Source organism: Camelina sativa, chromosome 11 (genome assembly GCF_000633955.1).
Source record: "Camelina sativa cultivar DH55 chromosome 11, Cs, whole genome shotgun sequence".
Classification (NCBI taxonomy): domain Eukaryota; kingdom Viridiplantae; phylum Streptophyta; class Magnoliopsida; order Brassicales; family Brassicaceae; genus Camelina; species Camelina sativa.
In genome coordinates, this window is record NC_025695.1 from 33,977,688 (window position 1) to 34,000,613 (window position 22,926).

The 22,926-nt window shown below is 34.5% G+C and overlaps 4 protein-coding genes across 6 annotated transcripts; 2 read left to right on the plus strand and 2 right to left on the minus strand.

Moving 5' to 3' along the window:
- Nucleotides 7,314-8,898, plus strand: LOC104725079 (pentatricopeptide repeat-containing protein At5g43790). The gene has a single exon (XM_010443685.2). The coding sequence runs from the start codon at nucleotides 7,324-7,326 to the stop codon at nucleotides 8,704-8,706; it is 1,383 nt and encodes a 460-aa protein (XP_010441987.1). The 5' UTR covers nucleotides 7,314-7,323; the 3' UTR covers nucleotides 8,707-8,898.
- LOC104725082 (ATP sulfurylase 4, chloroplastic) lies at nucleotides 9,105-11,257 on the plus strand. Its single transcript, XM_010443688.1, has 5 exons — nucleotides 9,105-9,691; nucleotides 9,823-10,228; nucleotides 10,408-10,668; nucleotides 10,755-10,841; nucleotides 10,916-11,257. The coding sequence occupies exons 1-5, from the start codon at nucleotides 9,174-9,176 to the stop codon at nucleotides 11,057-11,059; spliced, it is 1,416 nt and encodes a 471-aa protein (XP_010441990.1). The 5' UTR covers nucleotides 9,105-9,173; the 3' UTR covers nucleotides 11,060-11,257.
- LOC104725081 (lysine-rich arabinogalactan protein 19-like) lies at nucleotides 11,216-11,895 on the minus strand. The gene has a single exon (XM_010443687.2). It carries the CDS (start codon nucleotides 11,878-11,880, stop codon nucleotides 11,329-11,331), a length of 552 nt encoding a protein of 183 aa, XP_010441989.1. The 5' UTR covers nucleotides 11,881-11,895; the 3' UTR covers nucleotides 11,216-11,328.
- Nucleotides 12,221-16,117, minus strand: LOC104725080 (3-ketoacyl-CoA synthase 20-like). Of its 3 annotated transcripts, none has more exons than XM_019232798.1 (3): nucleotides 15,181-16,117; nucleotides 13,719-14,104; nucleotides 12,221-12,744 (listed from the first exon to the last, which is right to left on the minus strand). In XM_019232798.1, the coding sequence occupies exons 1-3, from the start codon at nucleotides 16,066-16,068 to the stop codon at nucleotides 12,327-12,329; spliced, it is 1,692 nt and encodes a 563-aa protein (XP_019088343.1). In that variant the 5' UTR covers nucleotides 16,069-16,117; the 3' UTR covers nucleotides 12,221-12,326. The 3 variants fall into 3 exon arrangements, with proteins under 3 accessions (XP_019088343.1, XP_019088344.1, XP_010441988.1); XM_019232799.1 differs by having other exon boundaries at nucleotides 12,221-12,713; nucleotides 13,688-14,104; XM_010443686.2 differs by lacking the exon at nucleotides 12,221-12,744 and having other exon boundaries at nucleotides 13,231-14,104; nucleotides 15,181-16,116.

Sequence of the window (22,926 nt, forward strand, 5' to 3'; positions counted from 1 at the left end):
GTATATATCTTGATTGCAACAACAAAGACATTATCAGCCAATCACAATCTCTCATTCGGCTTCCTGCCTATGCACTATTTGGGAGTTCCTTTGCTAACTCAAAAGTTATTTGCTTTGGACTATCAACCTCTGATAAATAAGGTGAAAGGACGAATAAAATCTTGGAAAAATCGACATCTCTCCTTTGCAGCCAAATTGCAGCTTCTTCAATCAGTCATCAACAACACTATAATTTTCTGGGCGTTAATCTTCTTACTCCCTAACAATTGTATGGACAAACTAGAGCAAATCTGTGGTGCTTTTTTATGGAATAGCAATGCAGACTCCGCTCGTGGGGCGAAAGGTTCCTGGGAGACAATTTGCTCTCCTAAATCCGTTGGGGGGTTAGGTCTAATGAGGTTGATAGATTGGAACAAAAAATTTGGCCTCAAGTTAATTTGGCTCCCCTTCTCACAAGCAGGCTCTCTCTGGGTTTCCAAGGTTAAAAGACACTTAATAAGAGATAAAGTTTTATGGGATGCTGACTTTCGCACTACAGGGAGTTGGATATGGAGGCGACTGTCAAATTTGGTTTAAGGAACACAATCCCAAAATGGCGTTTATGGCTTGGATTACCGTTTAAGACAGACTCACAACAAGAGATAGACTGATTTGCTGGAGTCTACATGTCCTGCATCTTGCCTTCTCTGCCAGTCAGGTAATAAATCAAGAAATCACATGTTCTTCCAATGTCCTTACTCCTTGAATCTTTGGAATAGATTCTTTGATCACTTCGACCCTTTCCCTCTATCCATATTTGATAGTTTCTTAAATTGGATTAAGTCTTCCATCACAAATAGGAGACTTCATTCAATTTGCAAACTAGTATTTCATGCTTTGATCTATACTATCTGGAAGGAGCGTAACTCTCAACTTCATAGTCCCGCTATTCGCTCAGAGACCCAACTACATCGGTAAATACAACTTTAGCTCCGAAGAAGACTTTTGTGGTTGGATCGCTCTCAATATGGAATATCATCAGCAAGGAATCCTCCTCAGAAGACGTACCTATGCTTATGGTTCACTCACTTCCAAGTATCCTAAATACTCTATTGGATAATAGTCTCAAAGAATGTGTTTCCTTTCAGCTTTTTAACTTTCATTTTTTGTAATGTCCAAAAAACCTTCATGAAATCTTAAAGAAATGGTATCTCTTTACAAAAAATAAACTAATAATGATAATAATAATAATAATAATAATAATAATAATAAAAGAAATTATGTCTTCTCTATGTATGTGTTATTATTCTCCCAAACAGGTTTGAAGAGCAAATTGTTATTGAACTAGTTATATGTATTACTCAAATATATACTTTTTTTTTTGAACAAACTCAAAATATATACATGATGTGAAACTTGTATATAAAAAATAAATAATTACTCAGATATACTCCAAAATTTGGTTTATTCCTGATATCTAAAAATCTTCTAGAAATTGCTCATATGTTTAGTGCCTTGGGTGTAATTACAATTTACCCCTTGGTTTATTTTTCGTTTTTGATTAAAAAAAAATATACATCAGCAAACGATTCCACGTATTATTGACATTGAACGTCTGATTTATATTACTTCACGGCTGAGTTATAATACTTAAAGGAAAACGAAAGGTCTCGTAGATTCATATGACAGCTGAGTTATAATGTTTGGTGGCAGACTTATAACAAGAAATAAACTGAAAGTGAACGTCTGATTTATATTACTTCACGGCTGAGTTATAATACTTAAGGGAAAACAAAAGGTCTCTTAGATTCATATGACGGCTAAATTATAATGTTTGGTGGCTGACTTATGCCAAGAAATAAACTGAAAGTAAACTTGTCGTGAGTTGTTTCTGCATCTATCTGCACAACTCGACACCCTCTATCATCGGTGTTAAATACATATTTATGTTTCTTTACCCAATTACCGGAAACAACAATCACCAGAACTGGATCCATGAAAGAAAATGAAGAAGAATGAGTAAAATTAATAAGAATGAGTGTAATTTAAGAAGTGAAAAACAAGGAGAAAAACAAGGAAAAGAACAAGGTGAAAAAGAAGGTAGAAATCATGTAAATCTTTCACTTTTGAACCAGTTGAAGAACAAAAATCGAAGGAACGACGTTTCGTATTTCCGGAGAAGATGATGACATGCAATGATAACATGGATGATGCGACCGAAGTGACAAGTCAGCCACCAAACGATCATGTAAATCAGCCTAATTAAATCAGTCATAAAACAAGATTATAACTCAGCCGCAACATGAATACTATTACAGTAATTAAAAAAGCAAAAAAATAGCTGCCAAATTCAGCCGCTTAATGTCATAACTCAGCTGTATCGTTTAATAAGTCAGCCGTAACTGAATGATATTCTAGTAATTAATCTTTCGCTACTAAGTCAGTCGTAAAATGGCTGAGTTGTCCGATAAGTCAGCTTATGACGGCTGAGTTATGACGGCTGAGTTATAGTGCTTAACCATAACTCAGCCGTAACGACATCTCATAAGTCAGCCATTGTTCATAACTCAGCTAGCCGGAAAATGTTATTTCAGCCATGTCCTAGTGATAATTCAGCCAAAATTTTGACAACTCAACCATCAGGTGAAAACTCAGCCGTAATGACGGCTGAGTTATAACATAACTCAGCCAGATTTCTTTTAAGTCAGTTGTAACGCTTGGCTGAGTTATGCTCTAAGCCAGCCGTCTGCTCTTACTCAAATGTTTTTTCCATAAATCAGCCGCAACATACTGTAATTCAGCCGTCATTACCTCTATAACACGATACGGCTGAGTTATTTAATACACGTCAGCGATTTCTGACGTGACGTCTGACGTGTCAATGACATTTTTGTAATTACGTTTTTTCTTGTAACATAAAACAAGGGCACACTGAGTGTTTTGAAAATATCTAAAATATTCTAATAATAAAAAAAAGATTTATATGTTCTGATAATATTACATAATTTGGAGTACATCTAAGTAAATCTCCTATAATAAAAGTAAACATTGATGTTGACAAAAAAAAACATTGACATTTTCGAAGCTCTATAAAACCTTTCTACCGAACCATACCAGCCAAACTAGACCAAACTAAAATTTGATGTAAGGATATAAACCGATCGGACATTTCTAGCAGTTAATAACCATATATTTTTAATGAAAAGCTCTTTTTTATTATATATAAACCGATCGGACATTTCTTATTTTCTGAAAAGCTTCTATATTTTGAGTTAAACTAATTCTTTGAAGAGAATCAAAATTTAAAAAGTTTACCAAATTCTTTTATATTTACTAAATTTTGGTTTCAATTCAGAATTATTTTATCTAAACCAAACAAACAATTATCGAACCAAACTAAACCAAAAAGTCAATACGGAATCTTTTCTCCAAAACATATGACCCAAATTACTAAATTTCCGAGATGAACCAGAACGTTTAAATCGGTTGACCAGACCTAATAATTTGACCATTTGGGCTATACATTATAGGGGTTAAATGTAGTTGGGGAACAAAATATATTCTCGGGTATAAGACCATCTTCAAGGGTTTTCTCTATTTTTCTTCTAAAAGGATTTCTATAATAGATATGAGTTTTGCTCCAATAGTTTTCTCTATTTTTTCCTTTATAAACGAATATTCCCAATAGATTCTATTTTTATTTTACAATTAACACATTTTATTTTTAAAAATTACAAACTAATCCATTTTACTTTAAATTTTGTAACACTTTCATAAACATATCTTTTGCAAATGGCAGTCTCAAAATTTTAGAATAAATATTTATACTTAAAATTATATTATTAGTTCTTAAAAATACTTGTTTTATTTATTTTGGTCATAAATAAAAGAAGTTAAAGATTAAGAGGAGTACTTTGTAAATAAAATAGTTCACCTCTATTTATAGAGAAAAAAATAGAATTCCTCTAAAAATAGAGAAAAAAATAGCAATCTCTATTATAGAGGTGAAAATAGAGTAACATTAGAGCAAAAATTACTCTATAATAGAGTATAGAGGCAAAAATAGAGTACCATTGGAGATGCTCTAAGTTATGGGGCTCCTACACTGTTTTAGAAATCGCTAGGCGCTAGTCGAACGGTCGAGGTGGGCCTAACGCCTAGCAAGAAAATCGAATATTAAACGAAGAATAATTTTAGAGTTATTTTATTAAATTAATAATAAAATACAAATAAATAGTATTAAATATATGTATATTTCTATTTATGGTAAATGAAAAAAATATCGAATAAAATATAAAACTATAGTATTGTCTTTAAAATTATGATGAACAAAAAAAACATAATTTAAAGAAAAAATTATGATTTTCATTAAAATTTGTACATTAGTTATTATAAATATCTTAAACTCATTATAATTAAATTAGACATATATAATTGAATAATCGATACTAAATAAGAATTAGTCATTCATCAAAGCGAAGAAGATGAACCTAATGATTTTACGGGACGTAGTCGGTGTTAGGGGGAGATTTTTAAAACATGGATTCCTATGATACTCGATGCACGCGTGTGACTTTTTTAATCATTGTAAATTTATATTGTCAACAAACACTATATAGTTTAATCAGTTAAAGAGAACAAATTTCCGGGATTTAATTGTTTATTTTACATAAAGCTTTCGTTGAACAATATTACCTTGTACATTATTATCATTTTTATAATTACAATCTAGCATTTGTAAGATTGCACATGTGTGTGTACCTTAATTGATTCGGGAGCAAACTCTACAAATTAAGCAAGTTATTACGATTATAAGACGAAATGTACATTCTAATATATTCATAGTTTTTTGGGTGCTTATTAAAATTTGAAAACGACAAACTAGACATTTAAATCTATGATTAAAGCAAGCTTTGGGTGAAATCCCATATCTTTTTATGGGTGCACTAATTTCTTATTGCTTCTTGGAAAGTTCACACTTGACACAAGCACGATAAATCTAGCACGTCGGAGTTAAAAAAAAAAAAATTCCTATATGAATTTTGAATTCGCCAAAGTAAGCTCTAATCAAAATTGTCATCCTTAACTTATACTACTATATACTATGTAAATGCTCTAATCAAAATTGTCATCCTTAAGTTATACTACTATATACTATGTAAATTTTGTTCATTATTGAATTAAAAAGAATTGCTTGAGATTTTTTTGTTACTAACTGAATATGATATTTAAGTTGAATACAAGACAAATATTATAGTTAATTAGTGTTTACGATAAAAAAAAATGGTTATTGGACTGATTATAATTGGGAATTAAAATTTATACCAAGAATATTTTTTGTTCGCTAATAAATACTGTCTCCCGACATATTATATTTTCTTTTTACCACTGGTCAGTAAGATGAAGTAATTGCGATGTTTAAAGCATATTAACAGTAAATTTATACTGAAATTAAAAAAAAAAGGAAGAGGTAAAAAAGTAAGTGTGAAGAGTTAAAAATATTAAAACGATGTCAGAGTTGGCCTAAAACGGTGTATAATCTGCAAATCTGCCACTATAGCTTTTGTGTCACTCAGCTTCCCCCTTTAGCTTTTGCTTTTATAGATTAAACAAAATATAAAAGGTAAATATTGTGTTTATTACCAATCTACTTTATTGTATATTATTTTTTGAAATTCGTAAGAACATTTTTTTTAGTTTATTTTTAGCAAAATTTGCTTTTCATTGTTTATTTATTGTCGCCAACTATATAGTAATTCTAGAAACATGCATAGTTTGGAATCAAACTAAATTTATTTATTATTTTATTGAGAATATTGAAAAGCAAAGAGACCCCAAAATATTGAAAAGTAATGTTAATACAAGTTACTTTACAGAGTCTCTGTCTTTTTATCATCTCTGATCTTAGTCCTATTTTTACTTTTATTTGTGAAAAGCACCCCAAAGTGCACTTCTGTTCCCAAAATTTTGAACAAGTTATATAAAAAGAGTAAAAGACTGAATAAATCATCAAAACATTATTTAAAGTTTAAAAAATTGAAAGTTGCTAAAGAATTGGAAAATACAAATTATTTATTAAATGGTGCGAATAAATCCAGGCTTTGTCGTATAGTTGTCTTTGAGCAACACTTCTTGCGTTACTAGTGTACATGAGATGGTTTGTAAAAGATAAGATACTACTTGTTTAGTGTTTTTTTATATATAATCCTATTATTCTCCTAACTTGATCTTGAAATGTCAAGAAAGTGAAGATTATGATGTAAATACCAAATAACAACAAATATAACTAAGCTACGTTTTTTTCATATAAAAAGTGCTTTTCTTAAGCAAATTATTATAGGATACATGAACAAAGATTTTGGAGATAAGCGATGGTGAATTTTCTCATTGATTGTTTTTGTTTTTGTTTTTTTTTCTTTCTAATTGGGTCATGTGTGGAGATAGTGAAGAAGATTTGATGCATCATTTTCACTAAAGGCGTTCAAAAAGAATTTATCAGTCACACATCTGCATAGAAATTATTGTTATAAAAAGAATAGAACCAAGATAAAAAGGTGGTATTATAATGCATGTTTTATTTAATATATATATTTCTTATTTTATTGGAGATGAAAAAAAGGTGGGATTGTCTTGTTGTAGGACAACTTTGATGTGTTCCAAAGAGACCTTTACTTGCTTTTCTCAAATTGAAGTTATCCAAATCAAACCAAAAAAAAAAAAAACATACCCAACCAAACCTATAAAACTACACAAATCACAATGCATATAGATTTCTTGTCGACCTGAATCAAAACCTTCAAATCAAACTATTATATAACCTAAAATAAAACCAATTTGTCACCTCAATTTTGTTCAACACTTACATACAATAACACCAACTTTATAAAAAAAAATTATACCCTCTCTGTTTTACAGGCATATCGATTAAAGTATTTTTATTTACATTAAAAACTTATAAAAATTATACTATACTATATGATATCATTAAATAAATAAAAAACAAAAATTATAGCTCTTTGTAATACAATTTTATTTATCTCATTAGTTCACAATAATAATATGAATAAAACATGAAAAAAAAATGATACCCTAAAATAAAGAATCTTATAAAAAGTAGGAACAAGAAAATTGCACATTGACTATTATTAAAACTTTTAAATCAAAATACCAAATCATTTGATATACAATAACCACCAAAGACAGATGGGCCGTACCCAAATGAAATCTAATAGGGCTTCATAAGTACCCCAATTGGGCCCTGCAAAGTTCAAACATGAAACTCATTTAATCTTCTTCTCAATTACAAATTTGAGAAACAAACTCATTTATTTAGCTTTTCTGCTTATGACATCTCCAAGCACAAGCAAGAACCATCGATGCTTAAACCTAATTTCAAAATGCATATCCTTACAAAACCTCAAACAAATCCATTGTCAAATCATCACAACCGGTCTGTCTCACCACACTTACCCTCTAAGTAAGCTCCTTCACTTATCCTCCACCGTCTGCTTAACCTACGCACTCTCTATCTTACGCCAAATCCAAAACCCTTCCGTCTTCCTCTACAACACTCTCATCTCCTCCATCGTCTCAAATCACAATTCCACCAAAACCCATCTCGCGTTTGCTCTGTACAATCAGGTTTCGAGCTCAAGATCAAACCTTGTCAGACCCAACGAGTTTACTTACCCTTCTCTGTTTAAAGCATCTGGCTTCGACCCGATTTGGCATCGCCATGGGAGGGCTCTTCATGCCCATGTGTTGAAATTTCTCGAACCGGTGAATCATGATCGGTTTGTGGAAGCTGCTTTGGTTGGGTTTTATGCTAATTGTGGTAGATTGAGAGAAGCTAGGTCTTTGTTTGAGCGGATTAGAGAACCTGATTTGGCTACTTGGAACACGCTTCTTGCTGCGTACGCTAATTCTGAGGAGAGTGAGAGTGATGATGAGGTCTTGAGGTTGTTTGTGAGAATGCAAGTGAGACCTAACGAGGTTTCTCTAGTAGCTTTAATCAAATCTTGTGCGAGTCTAGGTGAGTTCTGGGGAGGTCTTTGGGCTCATGTTTATCTCTTGAAGAACAATCTGACTCTGAATCAGTTCGTGGGTACTTCTCTTATTGATCTATACTCAAAATGCGGATGTTTGAATCTCGCACGCCAAGTGTTCGATGAAATGCGTGAGAGAGATACATCGTGTTACAATGCTATGATTCGGGGTTTAGCAGTTCACGGGTTTGGCGAAGAAGCTATAGAATTGTACAAGAGCTTGATTTCCAAAGGATTAATCCCGGATGAAGCAACATTCGTGGTGACGATATCCGCGTGTTCGCACTCGGGTTTAGTTGACGAAGGTCTTCATATATTTCACTCCATGAAAGAGGTTTACGGGATCGAGCCTAAGGTTGAGCATTACGGTTGTTTAGTTGATCTACTGGGACGATCAGGGAGGTTGGAAGAAGCGGAACAATGCATCAAGAAGATGCCTATGAAGCCTAATGCGACGTTGTGGAGATCGTTTCTAGGGTCGGCTCAAATACACGGTGACTTAGAGAGGGGTGAAACTGCACTAAAGCATTTGTTGGGGTTAGAACTCGAAAATAGCGGAAATTTCGTGCTTTTATCGAATATTTATGCCGGAGTTGACCGGTGGACTGACGTGGAGAAGACCCGGGAACTTATGAAAGACCACCGTGTCAATAAATCTCCGGGGATTAGTACTATTAATTAACCCATTCTACCACAATGTTCTTTTTTTCTAAGTAGACAAGTCATATGAAATTCAAAACTACTACAACAACTTGTTTTGTATCAAAAAGAAACATGTTAATTCTCCAATAACTCGATACGTGTATCCCAAAAACTATTACAAAAATTGTTATACTAATGTAGCTGTGACAAAATATCTCATTTCTTATAAATATTTTCGCAACAAATCTTGTCTCTACAAGAATATTAAACAAATAAAAGACCACAGTTGTTAGATTGTTGTCCTTTTACCATAGACTAATCCAATAGTTGAATTAGGTGCTAATTGACACATCAATTAGAACGGTATGTCCATTCATTATCCACTAACGACAATTTTATATACTCACAAATAATATAACAAATCCATTAATTGTGTCTTAATTACCACTAACCAATGTTCTCTTAAAATTAAGAGAGCCAACACAAAGCTTAACTAATTTGCCTTCAATGGCTTCTTCAGCAGCAGCCATCGTCTTCTCATACTCACCTTTTCGTTCTTCACCAATCCAAAACCATCATGTCACACGCTATGCTCCTGGATCTTCCTCCGTCGTTTCTTTCAACCGCCGCCGAGCTTCCCGCCGCGGTCTGGTCGCCGTGAAATCGGCGCTTATCGAGCCGGACGGGGGGAAACTCATGGACCTAGTCGTGGAAGAATCACGTCGGCGCGCGATGAAACGCGAGGCTGAGACGGTTCCCGTAAGGATCAAGCTGAGCCGTGTGGATCTTGAGTGGGTACATGTGCTAAGCGAAGGCTGGGCAAGTCCCCTCAAAGGTTTCATGAGACAGTCAGAGTTCCTCCAAACACTTCATTTTAACTCGATCCGGCTTGAAGACGGCTCCGTCGTCAACATGTCGGTTCCGATCGTCCTCGCCATCGATGACGATCAGAAGTTTCGCATCGGCGATTCCAACCGTGTCACGCTCGTTGACTCCGTTGGTAACCCTATCGCGATACTCACCGAGTAAGTCTTGAATCTTGAATCTTGATTAGTCAGCAATTCAAATCTTGAAAAGTATGTGTTTAAGGAAAAATATAGGTAGGAGTTGAATCTTGATTAGAAACTGATCATTCTGATTGATTGGTTTGAGTCAGTATTGAGATTTACAAGCATCCGAAAGAAGAAAGAATCGCGAGAACATGGGGAACCACGGCTCGTGGACTTCCTTATGCAGAAGAAGCAATCACAAAAGCTGGAAACTGGTTGATCGGAGGTGATTTACAAGTTCTTGAACCGATCAAGTACAACGACGGTTTAGACAGGTTTCGGCAATCCCCATCTCAGCTGCGGGAGGAGTTTACAAGGCGTGGTGCGGACGCGGTTTTCGCGTTCCAGCTAAGGAACCCGGTCCATAATGGTCATGCGCTTCTTATGACTGATACTCGTAGAAGACTTCTTGAGATGGGTTACAAAAACCCTGTCTTGTTGCTGAATCCACTTGGTGGATTCACTAAGGCTGATGATGTACCTCTTAGTTGGCGTATGAGGCAACACGAGAAGGTATATTAAACCCTAACTGTCGTTTCCTTATGTTCCAAGAAACTCGATTTGAAATACAAAAGTGTTCATATTCTATATGAAACAGAGCAATTAGCTCCTTTTATGACAATATATTCAGATTTTGTGTAGCATACGGACTGGAAAATGTTATATTGTTGTTTCTTGCTTTGAACGTGTAGGTGCTGGAGGATGGTGTTCTTGATCCAGAGACCACTGTAGTGTCCATCTTCCCATGTCCAATGCACTATGCTGGCCCGACCGAGGTTCAGTGGCACGCCAAAGCTAGGATCAACGCGGGAGCGAACTTCTACATTGTTGGTCGTGATCCAGCCGGTATGGGCCATCCGATGGAGAAGAGGGATCTATACGATGCCGATCATGGGAAGAAAGTGCTCAGTATGGCTCCAGGACTTGAACGCCTCAACATTCTTCCTTTTAAGGTTAAGATCAATGCTTGCTACTTCCTCTAAATCTGAACTTTCTTCAAGGTTAGGTCTGATTAATATTGGTTTGTTTGCATATATAGGTCGCTGCATATGATACAACTCAGGGAAAAATGGCCTTCTTTGATCCTTCTAGGTCTCAAGACTTCCTCTTCATATCAGGAACCAAGGTAAAACCCAACTTTCGTAGTAAATCAGATTTACCAATCCAAGATTCTTAGTTTAGTGCTGGTTTGTTTTGTAGATGCGTGGCTTGGCGAAGAAGAAAGAGAACCCACCAGACGGTTTCATGTGCCCTTCTGGTTGGAAGGTGTTGGTTGATTATTACGACAGTCTCAGCGCAGAGTCTGGTAATGGAAGAGTTTCAGAAGCTGTTGTTTCTGCTTGAATATCAAAGTCTCCGTGTCCCACAAGTCTCGCATTGCCTCTTTATTAGTAACCAAGCTATGTAACAAAAAGCTTGCAATAAAACCAATGTAACATCTGTGTGTTCTTTGCGTCTCTGTTGTCAACTTGTCATCAAGTCGCTTTGCTTTGTACCATATTTGCTTATTATTGTTTTATAAATGGAAAAACATATTGTGTATTGTGATCAACCCTGGAAACGTAAACTGTAAGCAACAAAACTAATTTAGACATAAACAGATAAGAGTTATGCTACATGATGGTTGGTCCTAAAGGCGGTGGCGGGTCGATTCCCGGCGGTTGAATCTCCGGTGGGCGAGGCGGTTCCCAATTTGGAGGCACATCAGGTGGTGATTCTGGCGTCGGAGGGTTTGGAGTATCTGGCATCGGTGGAGATGGAGACGGTGGAACCGGAAACTCGGGGCCGAGTGTCTGCGGCGGTCCAAGCGGTGGTGGATCACTTGGAACCGTAGTAACTTCCGGTGGAGTTTTCGACGGTTTGATCTCCGGTATATTCGGAAGCTCCGGGACTTCTAATGGAGCCAACTCTGGTCCTCTACTCGGCCGTGAAGGTACCTCTTCCTCCGAACCGGGAAATTGAATCTCCGGTGGACCGGTTTGGCTAACGAAATAAACCCCAGTACTATAGTTGGTTAACCCTCTAACCGGCTTTGAAGTACACGAAACCGATTTCGCCGCGGTCATTAGCCGTGTAGACCATGGCTTAAACCTGGATGAACCTAAAATGAAACTGCCTCTCACAAGATTTGCAGAGACCAAAGACATAACTCTCGCCTTATCCATCTCTCTCAACTCTTACAGATAAGAGAGATACAATTTAAACAGGTTCAAGAACATTGACACGTGGCACCAAACTCCAAATACGTGTCATTGTGTCGTGACAAATCAAAACACGTCACAAGTTCTACTACTATTATAACTTTATTTTTTTTCAGAAAATAAGAAAAAAAAATGTGTTATAGTAGTAATTTGCAAGTGTTTTGATCATGTTACGTTACGAGACAATGAGTCGAATGAAATTTTCTTTTCTTTTTCTATAACCATACGTTAAATTAAATTACATATCACATTACACAAGTTACAATAAAATAAATTAATAAACAAATCATATATATTATTAAGATATGGCAAACTATATATATTAAGATAATAAAAAAATATCACATCACACAAGTTACATTAAAAATAAACCATAACAAATTAATTCTCCAAGGGAATTTTAAAATTCACTACGATGATGTAATGGGAGTGATCCTAGGAACTTGAACGGGGAAGTCATCAATCTCATCAATCCATGGATTCGTTTTCTCGTCCATCGGATCAATCGTTTTCAAAGCTTTCCAAACCGCACTGTTACACTTGAAGCCTGATCCGAAAGCGATCTGCCAAGTCCTATCTCCTCTCTTAATCCTTCCTTTAGCTTCACTATACGCAAGCTCATACCAAAGTGAGCTACTCGAAGTGTTACCAAACCGGTTCAACGTCATCCTCGACGGCTCCATGTGCCATTCGGATAAATCCAAGTTCTTCTCGATCTCGTCAAGCACGGCTCTACCTCCAGCGTGGATGCAGAAATGCTCGAAAGCTAGCTTGAAGTCGGGAATGTAAGGCTTTATTTTCTTGACTTTGAAGACTTTTCGGGCCACCNCCGTGTAGACCATGGCTTAAACTTGGATGAACCTAAAATGAAACTGCCTCTCACAAGATTTGCAGAGACCAAAGACATCGCCTTATCCATCTCTCTCAACTCTTACAGATAAGAGAGATACCATTTAAACAGGTTTAAGAACATTGACACGTGGCACCAAACTCCAAATGCGTGTCGTTGTGTCGTCACACATATAAAACACGTCACAAATTCTACTACTATCATAACTTTATTTTTCAGAAAATAAGAGAAAACAAATGTTTGATAGCAGTAATTTGCAAGTGTTTAATCATGTATTGTTACGTAACGAGACAATGAGTCGAATGAAATTTTATTTTTTTTCTGTAACCATACGTTAAAACAAATTCCATATCACATTACACAAGTTACAATAGAATAAATTAATAAAGAAATCATATATATTATTAAGATATGGCAAACTATATATATATATATATATATATATTATTAAGATAATAAAAAAATATCACATCACACAAGTTACATTAAAATAAACCATAACAAATTAGTTCTCCAAAAGAATTTTAAAATTCACGACGATGATGTAATGGGAGTGATCCTAGGAACTTGAACGGGGAAGTCATCAATCTCATCAATCCATGGATTCGTTTTCTCGTCCATCGGATCAATCGTTTTCAAAGCTTTCCAAACCGCACTGTTACACTTGAAGCCTGATCCGAAAGCGATCTGCCAAGTCCTATCTCCTCTCTTAATCCTTCCTTTAGCTTCACTATACGCAAGCTCATACCAAAGTGAGCTACTCGAAGTGTTACCAAACCGGTTCAACGTCATCCTCGACGGCTCCATGTGCCATTCGGATAAATCCAAGTTCTTCTCGATCTCGTCAAGCACGGCTCTACCTCCAGCGTGGATGCAGAAATGCTCGAAAGCTAGCTTGAAGTCGGGAATGTAAGGCTTTATTTTCTTGACTTTGAAGACTTTTCGGGCAACAAGGGTCGCGAAAAAGAGAAGTTGTTCGGACATTGGTAGGACTAGTGGTCCGAGAGTTGTGATGTTTGTCTTGAGAGCTTCTCCGGCTATTGCCATTAGGTTTTTAGAGAGCGAGACTCCGACTTTGCCAGTTTCTTCTGCGTTGTTGTCTTCTCGTTGGTAAACGCAGCCGAACGCGTTGTCGTCAGCTCCTTTGTGGGTACGAACGGTGTGGATGAGCTGATATTTAGAACGGCTACGATCGGAGGAGCGGTTCGAGAGAAGTACAGCAGCTCCGCCCATACGGAAGATACAGTTAGACAGAAGCATTGATCGGTCGTTGCCTAAGTACCAGTTTTGAGTTATGTTCTCTGTGCTCACTACTAGCGCGTATGAGTTTGGTTGCACCTGCATAATTGTCACAAATTCGTTATTCTCAAACTCAAAAAAAAACATGTATATCATATCAACAAGAAAATTTTAAACTCTAAAACATTATATATATCATAAAAAATACTGTATCTATAAAAAATGGTTATAAATTTAGTCCCATGGATTGATTATAAAAATTAAGTAAATTTTATGATTATGATTCATGTGGGGTTTTGGGATTCTATATGTGGCTAGACAACGGTGGACATTAAACACAAACCTGTACTTATGCAAACGTATGTGTGTGCATTTGTCGCATGTGTACGTTAAATTCTATGCAAGTAGCCAAACATTTAAGACCTTTGGTTCAATTTGCCAACCAGCTTATGGATTTAAGAATCTCGCAAGCACGTGCCACCACGTTTGATTCTTAGATCTACCATTTAGATATGTTTGTAAAAGTGATTTGTAACTATGCAACAATTCCTAATGCATGCACAGTTGTGTTTTCAATGTATGAATAATCTTTTTTTTGTTGTTGCATAGTCACATTTGAGAAAATAAATAAAAGTTTAATACTATTATAATTTATGACCAAGTGCCTGTCAATGTCAGAATTCTCATAGACACGTGACTTTTACATGTATAATTTGGACCTTTATGCTTCCATACAACTAATAACATAACATAAAAAGTTGCATCCACATCAACCCATATAAGTCGGCAACCAAAAACCAAAACCAGTGGTAAAAGTTTTAATTAAATTTAGTCACACAAATATTACAGCATGAAAGCGAAGTCAATCTAAAAACAAAAAAATCTATCTGGTAAGTGTATTAAATGCTTATTAAGTGACACCAAACCTCAAATAATTAAAGTTTGAACACAAAATTATAGCTGGTAATTTGTATTAATTGCTTAATTTTCCTAATAAATTCAAAAGACTCATGAGCTGTCATTAGCCTTTTCAACTTTCAAAATAAGAGAAAGTCAAATAAGATTTTTATCCTTCCACGAATCACGACGACTCATAACAGCCAAGAAAAATCAAACCGGATCAAGCCAAACCGGATAATAAAACAGAATCTAAAGAAATAAATAATGATATTTACCTGGAGCATCTGTTTAGCGAGATCAATGGAGATAAGTCCAGCACTACAACCCATTCCACCGAGATTGTAGCTCAAAATGTTGCCTCTAAGCTTATACTTATTCACAATCATAGCCGAAAGTGACGGAGTCGGATTGAACAAACTACAATTCACCACAAGTATCCCAATATCTTTAGGTTTCACACCGGTTTTTTCAAGAACCGCATCGATAGCTCCGAACATAACAGTCTCGGCCTCTTTCCTCGCTTCTTCCATACAAGGATTAGGAGGAACACGTAGAAGAGCTTCAGGGAAGTAAGTTTTCTGACCCAGACCGGATCTTTCGAGGATCTTTTGTTGGAAAGCGAGATTGTCTTCTGTAAAGATCCCCACACGTTGAGATCTGTCCATGAACGTTTCACGAGTGCAGATCAGCGAAGGGTCTGGTTTGTAGCATGAGAAGTCGAGGAGGAAGACACGGCGAGGACGCGTGGTGAAGTAGGCGGTGGAGAGAGAGATCAAGAGCGCGATGGCGAGTGTGGCGGAGAGGAAATGGAAACGGAGTGTGTTGTAGAGGATAGAGAGGTCGTCTAACGTGAAAGAAGAGATGTTGGCGATCGTTGCGGCGAGGAGAGGGAGGAGGAGAATGTAGAGAGCGTTGGAGATTAGGTAATGGTAACCGAGTTTTACGTATTTGAGACGAACGGATAGGAGGAAGTTTGGGAGGTTGTTTGGGTTAGGATTTGGATCGGCGTTTGTGACATGGACCGGGACTGGCCGGTGAGGTTGGTCTTGGTTATGGGTCATCGTGAGTATGAGAAGAGAAGTGTCAAGTGTAAGATTTGTTTGAGAGAAAGGTTCGAGAGAGAGAGAGAGAAAGAAAGGGGAGAGGGGAGAAGAGAATGGCATAAAAAGTTGGAGGAAGTTTGAGAATTTAATAGAAAATATTGAGTGAGAGAGAGAGAGACTTGGCTATTCAATTTGGTTAGGGGAAATGGGAAATATTTAAGGAAAAAATTAATGTTTTTTAGACATATACAAAAAGAATATAATCCAGCAAAGTATTTTGTTCAAACTAGTACATGCTAATATAGACACATATTTTTTTCACTAAAAAAAAATAATATATAGAAATGATTTAGAAAGCTTGAAGAATTCAAACTAAACTCGATATGTTCCTGAGTTCGCCCTAGCCGCTGTTTTCTCTGGTACAACTCCCGAAAAACTTTCTCCCGGCGGTGTCGAACCAGATCAACGTCGCTGGGCTGCTGTTCTGTCACCACCATCCTCTCCTCTGTTACAAAACCATAGTCTATTCTGATTGCGAATCCACCGGGGGTTCAACAGTTCGTCAAGCTACTCCAGATATGCTATAGCTTCATCTCTCCTTCCCCCCCTCAGCTCAATCGGTGGGTCGTCTTGCCGAGGTGATTCTCTTGAGACCTCAGCCTTTTGGTGATAAATCTGAGTCCTCAGGGCGCCTTGTGTGCCTTGCTTTCCGCCTCTCTTACCGGTCGCCCTCGAAGTCAATCCCCTCACCTCCTTTCCCCTTGGGTTCATACCCCCTCACTAAGTGTTCTACTTGGTTGAGGTTGGAAGATAGCTCTGTTTTGACATCGGAACTGAGCGAGATTGTGTCGGTAAAAGCTTCCATCCGGGCGACTCCCCCGCCCCCCCTCATGCAGATCTGGATCCCACAGTTTGTGTGTTGCTTCTACTCAATTTTGATCCACCGTTCTTTGCGATGAAGATGGATTTCACAAGCCATACAAGTTTGCTTCCTCCCAACCTTGTCGTTGGCCAAAACCTAGTCGAGGATCAATTCCAATGCAGGTCCTTACCTACTTATCCTCTGTCTCCTCGATCCAAGTTTGAACCCAATTCTCATTCTCGAACCCTGGTAGATAGAGCTTCTCGGCTAGGCTTTGTTACATGTCTGATGTTGAGTTTATTTAAACCCTCTAGAAGACTATCAAACCCAACCATGTTAGACTACTCGGCCTCTATTTTGGGTGGCCGCAAACACCTTAATAGCTATGCAAATCCACCCTTTAACAACCTTCCCACAGGACAAGCTGTCACCAATTGATCTGCCTGTGAGGGAGGACCCATCTACTTTGTTACGATTTTGCACATTTTATTTACAACTCCTAGTAGCTTCATCTAGTGTCATGAGATTTGAGCCAGAATATGTATCAATCCTTGACCAATTTGGTCATGAATATCCTCTTGTTGGCGAGAACCCCATCCTTCAAGTCCCCGTTGTACCACATTTGTCAACGCTCCGATGCATATTTTGCAAGAGCCATTACCGATCACATGCTGATCAAGGAAGCCGCGGAACATGTCTCCAAAGGCGCTTCCACCATGGTCCCAACAGATCTTTCAAGCTTTGCTAGCCTTCCAATGACTTGCACTTACTACTTATGGAGCCATATCTATTTATGTTTTTTAACCTTGTTAAGCTTTGTAACTCTTTAAGTTTACCTTTGTATGAATTCTCCTCTTCGAGATTTTAAGTTAATGAAAGCTTGTTTGACAAAAAAAAGAAATGATTTAGAATAGGACTAGAATGTTATAAACCATAAATCATTACATGTTATAATTTATAATAGGTAAAAAGAACTTATGGTACAATTGGTAATTTAGAATTAAATTGTGAAGTAATTATTTAAAAAAAAAATTTGGGTATCATAATTATACATGTGCCAGCCACACAAATAGTAATTTACAAATTACAAGTGTGACTCATTAAAATCTCAGTCTCTACTCCATTAGGGGTGTATTTAAACCATGATTTTGGAGAATTTTATGGGATTTAGAAATTTTGAAATTTTGATAGATTTTAGGGAGGTTGATATGATTTTCTGTAAAATTCTTTCAAATCCTACCTAATAAGCTAAAACTATGAGATTTGAATTTCTATATTTTTAACTAAACAAATCCTCTCAAATCCTCCAAAATTCCTAAAAGTCATTAAAATCCAAATTCACAAACTGTTTTGAATAACAGTTGATTTGGATTTTAAAATAGATTTTTAAATCATCAGTTCAATAAAACTAGATTTTAATAGATTTTTTAATATCCATGATTTTACACAAATTACTTAAAATGTTAATTTGAATACACCCCTAAGAACCCTTTGTACACCATTTACATAATTTAACATTAAAAGTAAAATGAGAACATTTCTTTGAAAAATAAAAATAAAACTGGAGAAAAAAAGTTATATGTAGAGAGGGAAGATGCAACTACCCCAACGAAGCTTTTTAATGTTTTTAGAGAGACAGTTGAGGATATGACACCTACGAGACGGCGATGACTTTTATTTCCCAATTGGGGGCTTTTAATTTTGAACGCGTACATTTGGATTTTACTCTTTTACTCTTTGTTTGACTTCTTATTTTCGAAACTAGCCCTCTTTTGTGAACAACTTGGATGAAGAAGACAGTTGATGTGATTTACATGTCCGTGTGAAGTGTGTGAACTTGAATGTGTAAAGAAGAATGATTAATCAATCGTAGGTAATTTAGATAGATTGGAAAATTAAGTGAACCGAAATAGAAGTTTGTTGAACTAATAAATATGAGTGAAATGTTTGGGTCATTGTCACCAGACTTCATTTTTCTTATGTTTTGTGTTTTCATGGTTATCTTAGTATAATTAAGATTTTGATTACGACATTAGATAGACTTTTTTGGTGTTGTCAATAGAATAATTTCATTGGCTTTGTGTTTTATGTGTTACACTGTTAATGTAAGAGCTCCAAGTTATAGACAATTTTTTAAGATCTTTATATAGGTAATATTCAGGAATGAATCACAACTTCAACTAACTGTGACAAAAAAGTATTTTACTTTTCCTTCAACTCTTCTCCATCCCTCATTTTATTTATGTTCATACAACTTCAATCTTAGAATTCATGAATTGCCATAATTAACATTGATATCAATCTATGCTTTTTATTTTGAAGCTGCGAATGTAGCTAGTTTAAAACTCTTGAAAAATATTTAAAAAGAAGACATTTAGAAAATAAATTGAAACCTAAATATTAAAATTTTAATTGGGAATTTATTTTTGACCAAAAAAATATTGGGAATTTACAAAATTAACAATTATACCTTTTTAAATACTCATAATTGCAGTACACAATTTAATATATTTTTTTATCATAAATATATTTCAGAATTTTATAGTTCACTGCACACATTTACAAATAAATTATAAATTATTAGGTAAAGAACTGTGTATCTATGTGAATATTAAAAATAAACCTAAATTTTATTGATGATATATTTGAATTCAAAGCAGTAGCCCATACATAAATTTATTGAGATTTAATCAGCAAATTTTTCTTTTTAACCATAGTTCAGCCTTACACATTACATTTAACTATATATTTCATCATAAATTGACTTATTTTTAATTATATACACTCAATCTTATTGAATAAAAGCTAAAAAAAATATATGCCTCATATCAAATTTCTATGAGTAAAATTTACAAAATAAAACATATGTCCAAGTATATAATATTCTCATCGAGTAATCAAAATTAATTTTTATAAGCTAATTACATTTTTAAGTTTGTTTCTTATGTGTTAATTTACGATTAAAAATTACTACATTACAATGATCAATAAAATTTATATCTAATTAAATTATTGTTAAATAACTTATATTGTTATTTTAAACAGACTTTCTATAATTTAACTGTTTATTATATCATAAGAAATTGGTTTTTCATTTTATACACTTTATTTTGTTGGATTATTGCTAAAAATTTCATATAAAATACATGTAACTCAAATAATTTTTTTAACTTATATAGTATTAAAATAATAAAAATGAACAAAAAAATTTGGGTAGTTTTCCTTTTCGGGTCAGAAAAATAGAAGCTAAAATCAAATTAAATGTACACATATAAATTAATACTTGTAAATATAAATTAGTTAAGGAAAAATATTAATTTTTGTTGACAAATGTCAAAATCAAATCCGTTGACTTGACACATATCACAATCATATGCATGGCAATTTTGAAACCAAAATTTAAGAGAGGAAATTAAGTTTTGACAAGTTTCTAACATTGGTGCGGTGAAACTGGTTCGTTTGCGATTGCGATGGCGGATTTTAATGAATTGGAGATGATTCATAGTGCTCTGGAAGATTTGCATAGACATCTTGATCCATGTTGATGACGTAGAGATTTCCAAAGATAAAAACTATGGAGTTTTCCAAAAGTGTCAAAATCTTATTAATAAATTTAACATGTGTAGTGATCATATTAATAACTAATCTTGAAAACTAAGTTTTATATAATAAATTTTCCTTAATAGTAAGTAAAGAAGAAGAAGATAAATGTTTCTAAAAAATATGAATGTAACGTAACAAAAATTTAATGAGTAAAAACCACATACCAAGAAATTAAGAATACGAGAATCTGATTAAACAAATTGCTAAATGATAAGGAAGTCGCATAAAAAATTAGAAACAAAACAAAAAAGTGACTTAATAAAAATGGAATGTATGTTGAGACTAGCATATTGGAAGACCATTAAGAGAATAAGATATCACAAAGTGAGTGTGAGAGTAAAAATTCATGTGCATATTCATTCATATAATTCAGTTAATACTTTTGTATCATTTGTTTTGTCCAAAAAAAAAAAACTTTTGTATCATTTTTAATTTTGGGTAAGAGGTAAAAAGATTCTTGTTATTGATTTTCTTTTTTTACTAAGTAGCTTCCATGAAAATTTCGATTGGGAATAGTTTTGCAAATTCTATTAAACTGAATAAATATTGTGTGTACTTAATTTTTTTTTGTAATCATAGTTTTCAATTCATGTTTGACAAAAAAAAAATGTTTGACAAAAAAAAAAAGTTTTCAATTCATGTATTCGATCTAATTCTTCTTCGTCTTCATCTTTTTTATGGTATGTGGTTATTCTAAAGTTTGATCCGAGCATAGTTTTACAACATATTCATTAACACTAAGAATTTAGCTGAACCAGCTAGTCATCTACACTAATACTTGAAAACCAAATTTTGTGCAAAAAAATATCAATCTTTCGCAAATATAGTAAATATCTTGGCGTTAGTAAAAAAAAAGATTCACCTGTCTTTTTATTGACAGATTGTACATTAGAAACAAAAGCCACTTGTTACAAAGTATAAACTTGTCTCATTCTTTCCCGAAGAATAATATGGGCATTCTTCTGATTCACACTACTTTCTAAATATTCAACTCATTTTATCAATTATAAAAATATTAATCTGTTTTAGACCCTACATACTATTTTATCAAAAAATACAATAATCTAGTTTTTAGCATATTTATCAATTTGAAATCGATCATATTTTAGAGGATCCGAAAACCAACCCATTATATATTACGTTTTGGTTGGTTAGTCGGATTGTATCAAATTGACATACAATTTATAGAAATGACAATTGCCACATAAAGAAAGCTGGATAAAGTTAGGATGACAATTTAATGGTATTTTGACGGATATCAGATGTCATAATACCTCCTCCAAAATGAAAGAAAAGAAATTATGATCTCTGCTAAAAAAAGTAGCGGTTACCGCAACTTTTTTAAATTACCTTCACCCATACACATAATCTTAACCACCATTGTAATGGCCGGTTTTCAGAGCAATACCAACCTTGCTTGATCTTTTGGCAAAACTCTTCCGATAGTATCAGTTTTTTCCATTCATTTGCCATTCAGTCTTTGTTTTAATACAATGACCATTCTCTCTTCCCTTGACCTGCTCATGGAAGATGCATCGATATGCATTAATCTCACAGGTTTAAGAACGCTATCAAACCTTTGGTCCATAGTTCTCAAGCTCCTAATATTTGTTGTTTATATCTACTTTTATTGTTTTGATGTTTTAAAATCTGGGAAACCTCTTTTATAGTATCCTTTTAAACTATCATATCTATCTTGTATGTTATTCTTTTTTAAATTCTTTAATGAATAATAACACCCGTTTGTTCAAAAAATAATAATAATAGAGTCAACATTTGATTTTTTATTTACGATTGAGTCCTATTTGACTTTCTATTGAGTACTAGTTTTCAGTGTTTTTATGAAACATTCTACAACCACTGCTTATGATTTTTTCCCGTGGCTTGGTTTTATATATCGGTAAAACGTTAAAATTTCTAAAATGATTTGGTTAGACAAGAAAACTTTGTGCCATTGTCAAAAAGAAGAAATTGTGTGTCATTAACTCATACTATAACCCAAATTATACTAGCGTTTCATGCATGTGTACTTACTATTATTAAGTGAGATTATCTTACACAAGTCAATATAATATGTATCCATGCGTGTGAATCTTTTATGCGTTCGTAATACGTTTTGTATTCATTTCATCATTTGGTTTGTGTCAACACACAATTTGGGGAGAGTTTGTGTGGTAGGTAATCCAAAAATATATGTTTACAACATATAACTGATTCTAATTGCTTAATGACGAAATTCCTACCAAACGAAGCAATTACGTTGAGAAATTAATTTTGGAAGTTGGAAGAGACCATTCTACCACTCGCAACTCTTTCCTTCTTCATTGGTTTTACAAATACTAAGTGTTCAAGTCATTCTTTAAATAAATTAAAAACATGTAGTGAGTATATATATTTAGGTTGCAAACTTGTTGTATGTTCCAAAAGGAGTTATGATTTTTTCTGCACCTTTAATTATACCGGTGTATATATCTGAAAATATTCAAGCAAATTATAATTAAGTTTTTCTATAT

What these genes read in the sequence shown, in the direction of transcription:
- LOC104725079 (XM_010443685.2), top strand. Translation starts at nt 7,324, where the DNA reads ATGACATCTCCAAGCACAAGCAAGAACCATCGATGCTTAAACCTAATT.
- LOC104725080 (XM_010443686.2), bottom strand. Translation starts at nt 16,068, where the DNA reads ATGCCATTCTCTTCTCCCCTCTCCCCTTTCTTTCTCTCTCTCTCTCTC. An exon ending in TCGCTAAACAGATGCTCCAG is followed by an intron (nt 14,105 to 15,180) that starts GTAAATATCATT and finishes ACAATTATGCAG; the next exon opens with GTGCAACCAAACTCATACGC.
- LOC104725082 (XM_010443688.1), top strand. Translation starts at nt 9,174, where the DNA reads ATGGCTTCTTCAGCAGCAGCCATCGTCTTCTCATACTCACCTTTTCGT. An exon ending in CCTATCGCGATACTCACCGA is followed by an intron (nt 9,692 to 9,822) that starts GTAAGTCTTGAA and finishes GGTTTGAGTCAG; the next exon opens with TATTGAGATTTACAAGCATC. An exon ending in GTATGAGGCAACACGAGAAG is followed by an intron (nt 10,229 to 10,407) that starts GTATATTAAACC and finishes TTGAACGTGTAG; the next exon opens with GTGCTGGAGGATGGTGTTCT.
- LOC104725081 (XM_010443687.2), bottom strand. Translation starts at nt 11,880, where the DNA reads ATGGATAAGGCGAGAGTTATGTCTTTGGTCTCTGCAAATCTTGTGAGA.